This window comes from Passer montanus, unplaced genomic scaffold (genome assembly GCF_014805655.1).
Source record: "Passer montanus isolate IOZ18808 unplaced genomic scaffold, ASM1480565v1 scaffold84, whole genome shotgun sequence".
Classification (NCBI taxonomy): Eukaryota; Metazoa; Chordata; class Aves; order Passeriformes; family Passeridae; genus Passer; species Passer montanus.
In genome coordinates, this window is record NW_024373701.1 from 2,334,024 (window position 1) to 2,347,773 (window position 13,750).

At 40.8% G+C, this 13,750-nt stretch overlaps 1 protein-coding gene across 1 annotated transcript in view; it reads right to left on the reverse strand.

The window, feature by feature from the left end:
- Positions 1-2,462: 2,462 nt before the first annotated feature.
- The window catches only part of DGKQ (diacylglycerol kinase theta), an 89,622-nt gene continuing 78,334 nt past the window's right edge, over positions 2,463-13,750 (reverse strand). Inside the window, exons 21-23 of the mRNA XM_039733155.1 lie at positions 12,693-12,804; positions 11,144-11,296; positions 2,463-10,034 (exon numbers count right to left, since the gene is read on the reverse strand). Of these exons, the coding sequence (XP_039589089.1) occupies positions 9,864-10,034; positions 11,144-11,296; positions 12,693-12,804 (436 nt within the window). The 3' untranslated portion in view covers positions 2,463-9,863. The remainder of the gene's footprint in view (positions 10,035-11,143; positions 11,297-12,692; positions 12,805-13,750) is intronic.

Consider the following 13,750-nt stretch of genomic DNA (forward strand, 5'->3'; position numbering starts at 1 on the left):
TGCTGGTGGGGACAGTGGCTTATGAGATTGAGAGTCAGTCATAGAAGACTTGCTATCAGCTCTGCTCCATGTTTTGCTGGGGAGACGGCTTCATCAGAGGACACCAAGCCATTCCTGTGTGACAGAAAAATATGGGAGCAGGACCTTCAATGCAAGGCTATGTAGTGACCATGTGACTGGATTAATTTGTTTCCACTTAGGCAGTTTGAAGCGGGGTTGGCAAGATCGACATGTCCTTGCTGCTGGGAATGTTTTGTGCCTTCTGATCTGCTTGTGCTTTGGAAATTGCAGCAGGGTAAGCTTCTTTGAGCCAGGAGGTACTGACCTCAAAACAGTGTGCAAATGAGTGGGGTTGTGAGCAACATCCCCAGAAATCCTGGACTGACAGCAGCCTCCTAGTTATCTGGCACAGACTCGAGGGCACTGGTCCAGCAGAGGTGCCAGTGCTTGTCTGTTAGAGTGGCTAATTGTGGTAAATGATCACTGATTAACAGCACAGGTTGGCTGAGGGAAGCCCTGAAATTGACAGAGCTTGTCCCTTCCTCATTTTCTGGTGTGGAGTGAGGTGTTTGATCTGCAATTTCACTGTGTGTGTTTTCTAATGCCTGCCCCTGTCTCTGCCCCTGATTACAAGGGCCCTGCATTAAGTCACCAGGCTTCTGGTCAGAGCACTTGTCTCTGCAGACTCTGTGCCTCATCTGTGCTGATTGTTTTACCTCTCCAACCTGCCTATAACCATTGTGTTGCTCTTGGTTTTCTCATCCCTCTCTCTTTCTGTGATTCCCTAGTAGACTCTTAGGCTGCATTTCTTGGTTTCCAGAACCTGAAAGCCAGGTCCTGGATAGACCAATATAGTATGGTGCCAGCTACAAGAGAAGTCTGGGCAAATTGTGAGGGACAGAGATTCATTTAAGAGTGAATGTTGAGCCTTATTAGTTGAAGAGGAGGCAAAGTTTGACCCATTTGTATTATTCAAATCAAGGCTACTTGCCTGCAGGTGGGCACCTGCACAGGCACTGCTCTGTCTGCATGGATTTGTTTTCAAGATGCTGATTGCTGATGCCACCACCACTGCATCTTGCAGCATTTGGTTATTCAGCTCTGGCAGGAGAGATCAGAGGTGCTACAGTTGTTCACAAGAAAGCATCTGTTTTAGGGCCCAAAGCTGTCATCTGATTATCAATTTGATGTCCAAAATTATTCCATTAGCCCTTAAATATAATTTCCTTGAGACTTCATTATTTACCTAAATTTTTTTTTTTTTTTTTTTTTAGCTTGCTTCAGAGAGTATTGTCTAATTGGTGGCTAAATCCGCACTGAAGTTACACTGGGATTTATCATGGTCCAACCTATCCTTCCATTCTCAGACACCAGTTCCCCTTGATGAGAAAGTGGTATAGCCAGATTGCAAGGCACAACCCTGTATGGGCAGGGAGGGACTACTGGTACCTGTCTATTCCTCTTACAGCTCTCTCAGCCCAGAGCGGGGCAGGGATAAAATAATTTCAGGTTTGGATGTTTTGTGGTTTGTCTTTTTCTTTTCTCTGTATGAAGGTCAGTGTTTTGCTTGTTTCCCCTATTTTTCCAGAACTGTAGCCCTAGAGTTTTTCCATGTATGGATTTAAATGTAATTGTAGCTGCTTCAGGGCTTGTTGATTTGCAGTCCAGCAAGGAACAGTAAGGTTTTTCCAGAGGTATTAGGGCATAACCAAGGCCTCTTTAGTTCTGCAGTCAATTGTTGAACAGAGCAGGGAGAACCAGCTGCTCATTGCCAGAGGCAAGGTTACTGCAGCAGGGACACCCCAAGTGGAGGTGTTCAGCTGAGTGCCTCCCCCGCATCCCCAGCCATGAAAGGCAGACCCTAACCTCCAAGGAGGGATGAACTGTCCACCCAGAGCGGGGCAGAGTTTCCACCTGGGCCTGGCTCACTGGACAGCCGTTCCCAGCTGAGCCCTCCAAGCCAAGGTCCATGGTCTGGCCCTTGAGTTGTGCAGGCCAGGTCCACCACTGTTCACCTGAGCCAAGCACAAGGCTATGTGTGGGCCTGTTACCCACAGCCTGAAAACCAAGTCATGTGTTTCTAGAGAAGGGCAAACAGGGCAAGGAATTGTACAAAAAATACCTTGGAAAATCTTCATCATCTTTAAAGGAAGTCTGTGTGCATTAAAGTAAACTGTGGTGCCATCACAGAAAGACTTTATCAATCACAGTGCTAACCACAGAAATAAGGGTTCTAGAGGTTCTTGAATGTTGCAGGGATCAAACTTAGATGTTGTCTCACAAATGAAAACGTTTGAAATCACACTGTTAGAAGACAGTCATCCTTTCACAGGGCATGACCCAATCTCAAACAGCAAGGCTACAGAATTCCGATAAAAGCAGTGCCCAGCTGAGATAAAGTATGTTTGTTTCTGCAGAAGGATATTCCGCTATTTTTAAAGCATAACTACTCCACAAGCATCCAGGGTAGAAGAGATGTTGTATTTGTCACAGCAAATTCTAGTTACAGATCTCTGGAACTTGTAAATAATACTTAGAATACAGTATTTCATATTGGTGCAAAATGTACAGTCAAACACAAAACACGTATGGCAAAATATACATAGAATTTTCTAAGAACAGAACCCCAGGATGAACAGATGTTTAAATATAAGAGAAAAGTCCATATTTTATAAATTACTTTTTAAAAAAATCTATTAGTACACTAGGTATTTTTTGTAGACAAGTTACCACGATATAGTGACGTCTCATTTGCAAGGCAGACATTGAGAAACAAGTTACATCATTAAAAGCTAGTTTTTGAGACCAATCCACGAGTAAATGTGTGATAACACATTACTGCTTTGAGGCACAGAGTGTGGAAACTGTTTTCAACCACTTTAATGCTTATACTTAGGCTGCTTCTTTTTTTCTGAGAATTAGGCAGGTGCACAAAGAATAAGCACTAGACAATAACTTGTCAGCTTACATTAGTTTATTGGGTCAGGATTATTTATTACTGATGTATTAGAACATTCACAAGAAATGCTATGAGACATCTTAAGAGTATCTTGATAATAAAACAGCATTCATACAACTGTGTAAATTGGATTATTTAAATAACCAGAGGTGAAAAACAGTTATTTAAGCAATAGTTAAGTTACAGTTTGAGAAGAATTAAGATGTCATCAGTCATTTTTAAGTAGGAAAGATGCTGATATCTATAGTGAATTACAAACTCTAATGCTTTGCATTCAAAGCAGAGATGTTGTCTTCCAATATTTAGAACTTGTAGCTTCAAGATACTGATTGCTGCTAGCTACACCATTGATAACTAAACTATTACAAGGATAACTTGCTTTGGGCATGTTTGGAATGCTAGAGTTATACAGCTATTGCTATGCTACAGATCCCCAAATTTTGCTTTAAAATAGCAGTGAAGGCTTTATAAGCACCCAAAAATTACACAATAAATACTCAGTAATACTTCAAGCACCTCTTGCTACCCAATTTGGCAACATAAGCAGCACTAAGAAATGGATGCCATGGTGAGACAAGATATTAGCAGTTTGACTCGGGCACTCTTGAATTTGTGCCTGCCTGCCTTCAGAAAGCAACAGAAGTTGTGTGGCACACTCTGTGATGGTGACAGAGAGGACTGTAAGTGCCAGTCACCAGACTTACAACCTCTATGCAGTCAAGCACAAGGGCAGCCTCTCTGCTCTTCAACCTGCAGTGATCTGTATGGGGAGAAGCTCTGCCTTGTATGGCTGATGTTTATATGGGGAGTTGCTGCCAGAGGTGTAATAGGGGATATGCACTATATAAATGAAGTCATATCTTCTGAAATCAGGTTGTCCCCTAAATAATATACTTGACCAGTGCAGAGTGACATGCTAAATGGGTATGCTACCAGGAGAGCTCAGAGGGATAACTACACCAGTAATACTGCCCTATTTAAAAATACTCTGCTTTGGGATAGATCTTTAATATCTACAAATGTTTATTTCAAGACTTCAACTTTTTCAGCACTGATCTGCTATAAAACCTTCTCATAAATTATCTTCACAAAAAATAAAGTCACTCTTTCAGAAAACATGTTCAATATAACACACCTGTGTCAGTACAAATTCTGCCCTATGAGTTCATGGCAGAGAAGCCATAATCCACACTGAAATCTCTCCAAAGCAACATAACCAGGACTCTAAAACCAGAAGGCAACTATTCCATTAATTACCACGGTAAGCAGAAACAGTGCTTCCAAAACACACGAAGAGTGCACTGTTTCAGTGGACGTGTATGGGTTTACAATCAATAGTCTCTGTCCTGTAAACATTGAAACTGCCACTCTAAATGCAGGTTAAGGTTAGTAATTTGCATTCATTTCACTGCACTCCACATACAATGCCTACACTGCTAAAAAGAAACCACAACAAAACAAAACTATTAAACAGCAAAAGGAATGAAGGCTTTGGGCTGGATGTCTCCTGAAACTAAGTGTCAAATCAGTAAGTGTTGACATTATAAATAAAACTTGAACATTATTTTATGCATTATAGAAGCAGTCTAGTAAAACCTAAAACTCAGAATAGCAGCAAATTTGCTCAAAAACATACACAAACGTTCAGTCAGTCAGCTATAAATACATTCTGCAATGTGAGAAGCCATCTCTATCCCCAAGCAGGCTTTCAAGGAGAACACAGTGTTAGACATGGATGGGGATCAAGAACACTGCAACCAGAGAAAGTCCTAAACAATTGTAATCTACAAACTTGTTCTCATTGTTATCTGAAAGTGCATCTTTGTATCTGTAGAATCATCCCCATATTTACAAAAAAAGTACAAACATTGCAATTTTGCCACACCCTAAGCCTATCTAACCTGTATTTTCTGTTAAGTGCAAAAAGTATAATGCAGTTATACATATTCTGACGTATATAAGATCAAAGCCTGAAATGAGGGAACGTTGTCACTGGTGAATCCAAGGCAATTCAGTAGTTGCCAAATCTTTGCTGCAGAGCTGTTAGATGGCTGAAGTAGAAGCTGAAGTAGAAATTAAAGAATAGTCTAAGCCAAACTGACAGAGCAGCATTCAGAGCAGGAACTCCATTCCCCCACTCTCCACACACATTCATCAGCACATGCTCATACCTTCATTACCAGTTTTGGTACAGACCTAGGCCCAAAGGGCAGGAGAGCAGCCTGGCAGAAATAGAAAGATGTACAGTCACTTTGAAGGTGGTAAGGAAGACTTATGGGGTGCAAACTGAAAAAGTATCTACTGCCAGTGCACAACTCCAATGAGCCCCCAGTACTGGTGCTGGAATATGGACTGGAGACTATGCAAGACAGAGCGTACCTACAGTTGGTATATTATTAAATACATATGCAACCACATCTGTTGTGTCTTCAATGTAAGCCCTTTTAAAGTGTCACAACAGCTCCTCTTACCTTCTCCTCCCGCAAAAAGAGGTTTCATTTGATAATGACACTTATATGCCAACAGACTGCTACAGAATCACATGCACGCATAAATATTGAGCAACTCGAAACAGCTGACATTCAGATCAAGTACAATATTTGCTCTAAAGACATTAAATCAATACAATATTTGTAAGAGGGTAACTGTGAAGATTAACATCAATTGTCTATAACAGTTCATTTAGTTTTGTTCCTTAGGTAAGTCTTGCAGTGACAATTTCTTCCTAGTTTTTAAAATGCTACAATAGCCATAGCCACTGGTTTTAGACACACAGATACTTGACTAAAATGTAGAAAGAGCAAGCAGAGCTCAACCTGCATACATGCAGAAACTGTACTGTAAACACAGTTGTGTTTTCACTATATTGCCATCATGTCTTTTTGGAAAGTACAAGTCCTGCCTCATGTCCAAAACCGGTGAAAGGAAGATCCAGAAGTGAGTGCTATCAGAATGCTGTAACAGGGCAAAAGCTGTATAATTAGGCACTGTGGAAGGAAATACAATAAGGCGTATTCTTAAAAGGTGTGTGCACATGTATGTACACACATGTATGTACACACACATATGTACACATATATAAACAAAAGATTTTTGGCAAAACAACCCTTTCATCTAAAACTCAATGCAGTGAAAACACCAGCAATTTAAACTGTACAAATCAAAGGTAAAAGCCTTGGGGGAAAAAGCAGCAAATTTTCTGAAGTAGCACCCATATCTCAGGGATGAGCTTTTGAATTTTAGTTCTACTAATTCAAGGCAGAGGTAATGTGTTTATCTATCAAAATAGATTTTAACCAAGTGACCACCTGCTATAATCTGCAACACTGTGGTATTTGAAAGGAACCAGGATTTTCAGGACCTCTCTCTCCCCAGTGCTGGCTAAGTAGGACACTAGTGAAAGGTCAGGAGAGTGTACCTCAGCGAGAGATGCTAGTTGTGCTCTTTGTGCCTGCCATGGTTTATAGGCAAGGTAAAAAGGCGGTGGAGAGAGGATGAAGGAGTGTGCTCAGGACAGCAAAGAGCCCACTCTCTTCACTGTCCACAGTTACCACTCCTGGTCCTGTGTCCCTGATGTTACTTAACACCTGTCTTGACAGAACTGAGCCTCTTCCCCAATACTTTTGTTGCTGCATTATTTTAAGTACTTGGCCATGTGACCACTAGGCTCTCACAAAATACTACTCAAACAGTCAGTATGGAGAATTATCTATCTGCCCACTCTCCAGAAATGATACTGCATTGTTATGTTCAGTGGAAAGGCTAAGTCTAAATTTTCATATTAACTGCAAAGAGTTACCCCCTCCCTTCATGCAGGCCTTGCATACCATGGAAGAAAATACTAGGCCTTCTCAGACACCATATGCAATGAAAATGTGAGAAAGAACATACACACACGCATACATATAGTCTTGATAATATGGCCTTTACAGAGCCTGAAACTAGAACATCTTAATAGAGGGGTTAATGAGCGAGTTTCTCTTTTTAAAAGCTTTACAGGGGGTTTCCTACCTCAGATGAATCTGGTTTTGTCATCAAAACATATTAAGCCTCATCTTTTGATGCACAGAGCCCTTATATACTAAGTGTTTTTCTTAAGCTATGTTTTCATTCCAGTGTGGCACTCATCTGCTCAAATACATGGCAGTTGGTTCCTGGGAAAAAAAAAAAAAAGGGAACAAAACTCAAACCTTTCTTGTCCTCTACCAGGATGCCCTCTGGAAGCTAGAAAGAGATTACACTCATACTTCACAGTCACCTTGCTACCATGATGCTATCCCAAAACAGCCTTTTACAGAGTTCCACAGATGGGAACAAAGAATATGCCACAGCAATGGGCCCTCTGATTAAAATATTGTGACCTGTGAGTTTCATGTTATTTCAGATAACAGATACAGAGCAAAAGGAAAGACAGACAGGTCCTTAACAAGCCAAGAAGCTGAAACACTTTCAGCTGCATGATGCAGGATTATATATGCCTGGAAAAATAGTAAGACAGCCTTATTTATTTGGGCAGCAGAAGACAGTCAGTACCAGAAATCTTAAAATTTATGCATGTTTTCTGTAACAATAAGCCCAGCTTCCATTACTGAGTCAGCAACTGGAAAGTAGACCATGCATTATTTCTGCTGTCCCAAGGATACAAAGAAGTTTCTCTCTTTTTCTGGACAATTATGAAGCAGCAGCCTGTTCCAGATTTCCTCTCTAATTTGTGAGCTTCATTCAGAGAGTGCACTTTCTAAAATAAAATACTTGATCTTCCCTACTTGTAATGCTGGTACCAGGATGCCAGAAGAGGTCCAGCTGACCCCTCATGCCCAGGTTCTAAAGAAGACAACCCTGTGTTTAATGATCTGGACAAGGCTTTTAGCTCTGTACTATCCAAACTATTTCCTTCATAGCATGAGTCCAGTTTTCATGTTGAACGACAGTGAAGTTACAGTCCACACTGTGGGACCTGAAGAACATCCCCAGATTTAAATTATGAATTTAAACAATTAAGAAAAGGTTTCATTGAAAACAGAAATCATTCCTCCAACTGCGTCTCTACCAGAAAACTGAGAAGGAATCACTAGATTAAAAGGAGAAGCTGCAGGCATCTGCCATTTTCCCATAGCTGTTTTGTCTTTCTTTATAGCTTTAGCTGCATCATTCTGTTGCTATAGATGACATTCACACCCTCCTTGCACCGTGACCAGAAAGTAGAAAGTACATGTAATGGTCAGCTGTTGCTGAAGCTGTCACAGTGCTAGGAGTGGATCAATGAGACCCAGCAGTAACTGCCTCAGCGTGTAACTGGCTCCATCACAAAACAGCTTTTGCATATTTCAAAGTTACACTTTAACTCCCCCAAAGCAGCCAGAGATGTTTTTCTAGACACACTGGCAAGAGGAATGCTTCTGAGGCTAACGCTCAAGTGATGAATTCACGCCACCCACAGCTGAAATAGTTGTTACTGTGCAACACAGGACAAATAAGCCACCATATGGCTAAGCAGGCTCTAGCCAATATGGCCTAAGCAGCTCCAAGCAGCAGATGCATAGAAGCGGCAAAATCTTGCAGGCCCCATTCCCTGCCCACAAGTGGCTCACAGAGCCCTTTGTGTATGATGTTGACCAAAAGTAAAAGATTTAGTTCCTGGGGAACCACAGTGAGATGACACAGCAGAGATGTGAGTGAAGAACAAGATGACTACAGCCATGGTAGCACATCTGGAGGGTGTGTGGCAGGTGTGCAGCTGCTCCTGCGCCAGTCTCCAGCACAAAGCTGTAAAAGTACTGGATCACCACAGCTTCAGCAGATGGGTAAACACAGAGAGGTGGCCTCACAGGAACTGATGAAGAAACAGCACACGCTCATCCAAGTGAGAAAAGACAGTCACTGTGTCCCTGGGCCCACACCTAGTAACACCCACAAAAACTTGAGAAGCCTAACGAGGTAAGTGAATTTTCATGAGTCTCGCATTCCCAGTTATTTGAAGCCTAGATGCAAAGGCTCCTCAGTAAAGCTATGCTGTGTATCAGTTCAGCTCTAACATATGACTGTGCTAATTTACTTAATTGAACACTTAAGTGGTACTTCTTTTAACCTAATTAATGATGATTCTTGAGCTTGCTGTTATATGAGTCCAAATTCATGAAAATGAAACAACACAAGTAAAGTCAAGACAAAAGAGTCTGGTGTCAAAGTTAATGGTTTCAGTGATAAAAAAGAATTGGTATAACATACTATTGCCTTGGGTATGCTTGTTCCTTTTTCATTTTGAGAGTTGTGGCTGATGAAATTCAAATGGCTTTTAAAATCAGCTTTGGCTGAATAATGAGAAACTAAGCTACCATTGAAAAATTGCTCTACAGGCTGTTTCCCCTTCATTCATGCTGTCCAAATACTGCTGAAGTGAACACTCTGAAATATTTTGACTCAACTGTTCTAGCACTTTCTCTCTTCCCAGTGCTGGGATCCTTTTACAGAAATAATCTCTCCTGTGTTTTGTGTTTTTCTCTTTATACTTGTACTGTTTCAGCTGTGTTATTTGGATTGATCTAAGGACCTCTCAGCAGCTCATGTTTCAGCCTTTTTTTGGTTAGGATGCTATTGTGAGCATTAAAGGAACACATTTTCAGTTACAGAACAATTAGAAAATTATCTATGGAATCATTTTCTTTAAGAATGAACTGGGAGGCGGGAATGATTTTTTGTGAAGGCAAATGCAGAAATCTCAGCATCTTGGAATCTCTGTTTGGCTGGGAAACATCTTACAGAAAAGCAACCCCAAGTAAACATTTCAGATGAGACAAGTGGTACATAATAGTTATTTGTGACAATGAGGTACTATCTTTGAAGGACAAAGAAGAACCCAGCACTATCAAAATGTAATGAAAGGCACACTCATAGGCAGCACTCTTCACGACTTGTCTGCACTTGGTTTTACTGGACCGGGGTGATATCTACTATAGGTATGAACACAGGTCTCCCCTTTGCGTCCTCCTTCAGAGACTGACGTGCTATCCACTTTCATCTCTTTCAGGCTTCCAGTTTTTTTCTGCTTCTGCTTGGATTTTTTCAACATATGGACCTAAAATTGAAAAATTTAAAAGGTGAGTATTAAAATATCTGTAGGTATCAATTAGATGGTCTAAGGCAACAAACTAACAACCAAATAAAAAGCTGAACTGCAACAGAAAAACATATAAATACACAATTATGTGGTGCACCTATCCTTGTAAAGCTATAGGATTTACTGCTTTTTTACATAAACATATGCACATTATACATATGTATGGATGTGCATATATACTCCTGTACACACATACATATATATCTACCCATAGAGATAACAAGTCACTAACCTGGTAGAAGAAGAAATGTTTCTCACTGAAAGACAAGTTAGGTTTGCTCTCTCTCTCTTTCCATTACCCTTCCACTTCTTCTCATGAAAGAATAAAGTTTTAACATATTCTGAAACTTTGAGGTATGACCCTCTCTTTTACTTCTCCTCAGCAAGGGCAATTGTTCTGGTACCCCTCCCAGTACAGCTACATAACCTTTGAGCTTGCCTACAGCAGCATATGTCTGTGAGTTGAAAAGGCATCCCTAAGGTAGCAGGCAAATGTGCAGACTGGTGTGTACCACAGTCACCTACTGCAAAATGCTTATTTCACAATTTCAAAGTCAATAGAGAAGTTAAATTCTTAGGGAGCTGATGCTGTCTTTTATGTACACATTGAGATAATCAGGAAAAAACAGACACTGATTACCCAAGTCTTTTTCACAGGCCTCGCTCCTCTCTCTGGAAAATTACTAAATTTTCCTTCTTTGCTACTACTGTCTGACAGACCTTCCCTTCTCCAGCAGACTGATTTCTACCTCACACACTGCACTACTACCATGGCCTTTACAACTGCTCTGCTTCAAGAAAAGCAACACTGCCTGCAGATCTCAATACCGAGGAAAAATTGGATCACTAGGCCAAACCTCAGGGACTACTTTTTTAAACATGAGCCTCATCTGAGCCACTGGAGAGAGCCCTCAAACAGTCCTCTTTAGAAATTGCTGTGTCAGTTACCACACAGTGCTAAGCAGCTCCTTTAGGGTTAAGCATGAGAACACAGACAAGAAAGATAATACGGCAACATCCAGTGCAGGAACAAAGTCAAATTGCTAAGAGAAACCTACACCCAGTACCTTTGGTCCAGCAGCAGAAATTATAATCTGGCCAGGGGCCTGAATCCAGGGCTCTCCATCAACTTGAACTGGAATTGGCTTTAGGAGCGTTACACGGAAATACGAGCCTTGAGCTATGCGGATTCCTGATCGAAAACCACCTTGGACTTGACCCTGTTAGGGAATAAAAACCAGGACATCAATCACCCAAGCTAACAAGAAGTACAAATACTAGCTGCAGTTAAACTGAGTGGTTATTATTTTATTGTCACCTGACATTTTAAGTTTCAGCTAAAAAACTGCTTAAGCAAAGCTAGGAAGCCTTTACTACCCCAGCATTATTTCAGCTACTCCAGGAAGGAGGACTCCCCTGCAGGCTGCAGGAGGCAAAACAACTTCCAAAGCAAAGCTGTTTGTATGCAAAGGTTGGCCAAGCAGCATGCACTCACAAAGGTCTTGTTTGCTTTGGCTTTCCCCTCTGTAACACAGTAAACAGCTCTAAAAACACCTAATTATACACACAGACTTCAGCACATGTGAAATTCCAAAGTCTAAAAGCAGTTTATTAATCAGAGAGAATTCTTCCAAACTCAACTCCAAATGTGGGAGTAAAAACCTTAATATCACAAATCCAAAGCACAGGTTTGTTAACATTTATACTCCCAAGTTGCTTCTACTGTCACAGAAGATTTAAGGATCTCTACCAAAACAACTCTTTAGTGTATTTTAGAAGATCTAAATTACAAAGTAAAGTTGACCAACACCAAAGATTGAGCTCCACAAAATTTAAGCACCCACATTTCCATTTCTGGCAGTTTTATGGATTAGTTATCTCTAGTTACCTGACTACATATACTTTTTCAGCAGCAGATTTCTTTAATTAGTGGTAAGATATGAAGACAAAAATAACCTACCATCCCACAGGAGTGTGTTACTAATAGCAAACCATTGTAAAAATACGTAATACATGAAAGAATTAAAAAATAATTGCCAAAGTTGAGTCATAATATTCTTTGCAGAACAGCAAAGAACCTGCTTGATGTAGCAATCAAATCAAGAGCAGCAAGTATCAAATTCTCAGCGACGTGTGGTGGAAAACCTGTGGCAGATAATGATAAAGCAACCTGTCTTGATGGAATCTCCGCTGTGATTGTGGTGAGATACAACAAGACTTTCGCAAATACACTAGGTGAAGGGTGCCCGTTTTTGTAATATTAGAATAAAATCTTGTTTTCATCCCATGAACCATTCAATGTGGACACCATGATACCTGCTATGAGAAAGCTAGTGCATTCCATAATACATACATATATTTGTATTTTATATATACATATATATTGCATTTAATATATCTATATATATATATGCACATATGTATGTTTCTCTACTTGGTTCAAAGTCACGAAGCATTTCCCCATGGATTTTTAACAAGTTCTCAGTTCCTATTACTTCTTCTTAGCCAACCTTAACAAAGAGGCGTAACTGCACGTGCAATGCACTGTTTGTCATGGAAATAAGCCTGTCCCATAAAATGCATGTTTCTTCCGTGCTTGCTGGGATGCCAACTCACCATGTGAACGACGCCGGTGACGCCAACCACTTCCAGCAGCCCGTCATCGATGCGTGGCTTCTCAAAGCGGTTGTCACTCTCGGACCCCCAGAGGTCGGCCCCAGAGCCCCAGCTGTGTGGAGAGAACACCAGTGACCACCTGTGCTCTGCCCCCAGGCACGCTCCCTGGTGCCCTGCTAAACCTCCAGGCTGGTTTCTTAGGCTTCAAAGGCTACACGCTGTGCTCCCCCACCAGCTGAAGGGAGCAGTTTTCCTGCATTCTAAAAGCAGCAACTCTTTTTCTAAAATCTGGAAGAATTTTTATCAGGTCTTTTAGTAGTAAAAGGAGCAAAGTAAATAGTTTCAGTTGGAAAGAAAAGGTGTAAATAGGAAGAAGGTAACTCTATAGAGTTTTAGTGTGCTAGGAAATACAGGTTACAGCTAAACTAACCCTTAATTTTCAAGACTAAAGAACTTAACATAACTCTAAATGTTGTCTTGACAACATTCACGGAAGTTACTGAAGAGAAATTAAAGCTAAAACAATTACCAAGATTTCATTCTTGTACCTGGCCAAAAGCACTTGTAGTTAGGCAGATATTCATGCACTTCAGTCCTCCGAAATGCTTCCGACAATTTAAACCATACTGCTCTTTGTGCAGTACTGACCCTTCCCACTCAAATCACTTGCTTATTGTTCTGGCACATGAACTACTCATCACTTAATTGGGATCTTGTCTTCTCCACAGCTCTCATGTGCAATGTATTTGTGTACATGTAAAAAGGAGCATTTGAATAAAACATTTTCAGACTGAAACGCAGAGATACAGGTTGTTTAAGGCAGATGTACTTGAAAAAATAATAGTATGGTAGGACTAATTACCTGCTGGTTTTATGCAAACAAAGAACCTGCCTCTATCAACATCACATCTAAGGAAGCCAGACCTCCTGTCTAATTACACAACAGTTACTCTAGCTCCCTGCAGGCGTCAAGGAAGCACTCAGACACCTGTAAACTTATCTGAACTGTGGTCTTCCATGGCTACCCAGGCAGCATCACACACTCCATGTGTATTGAC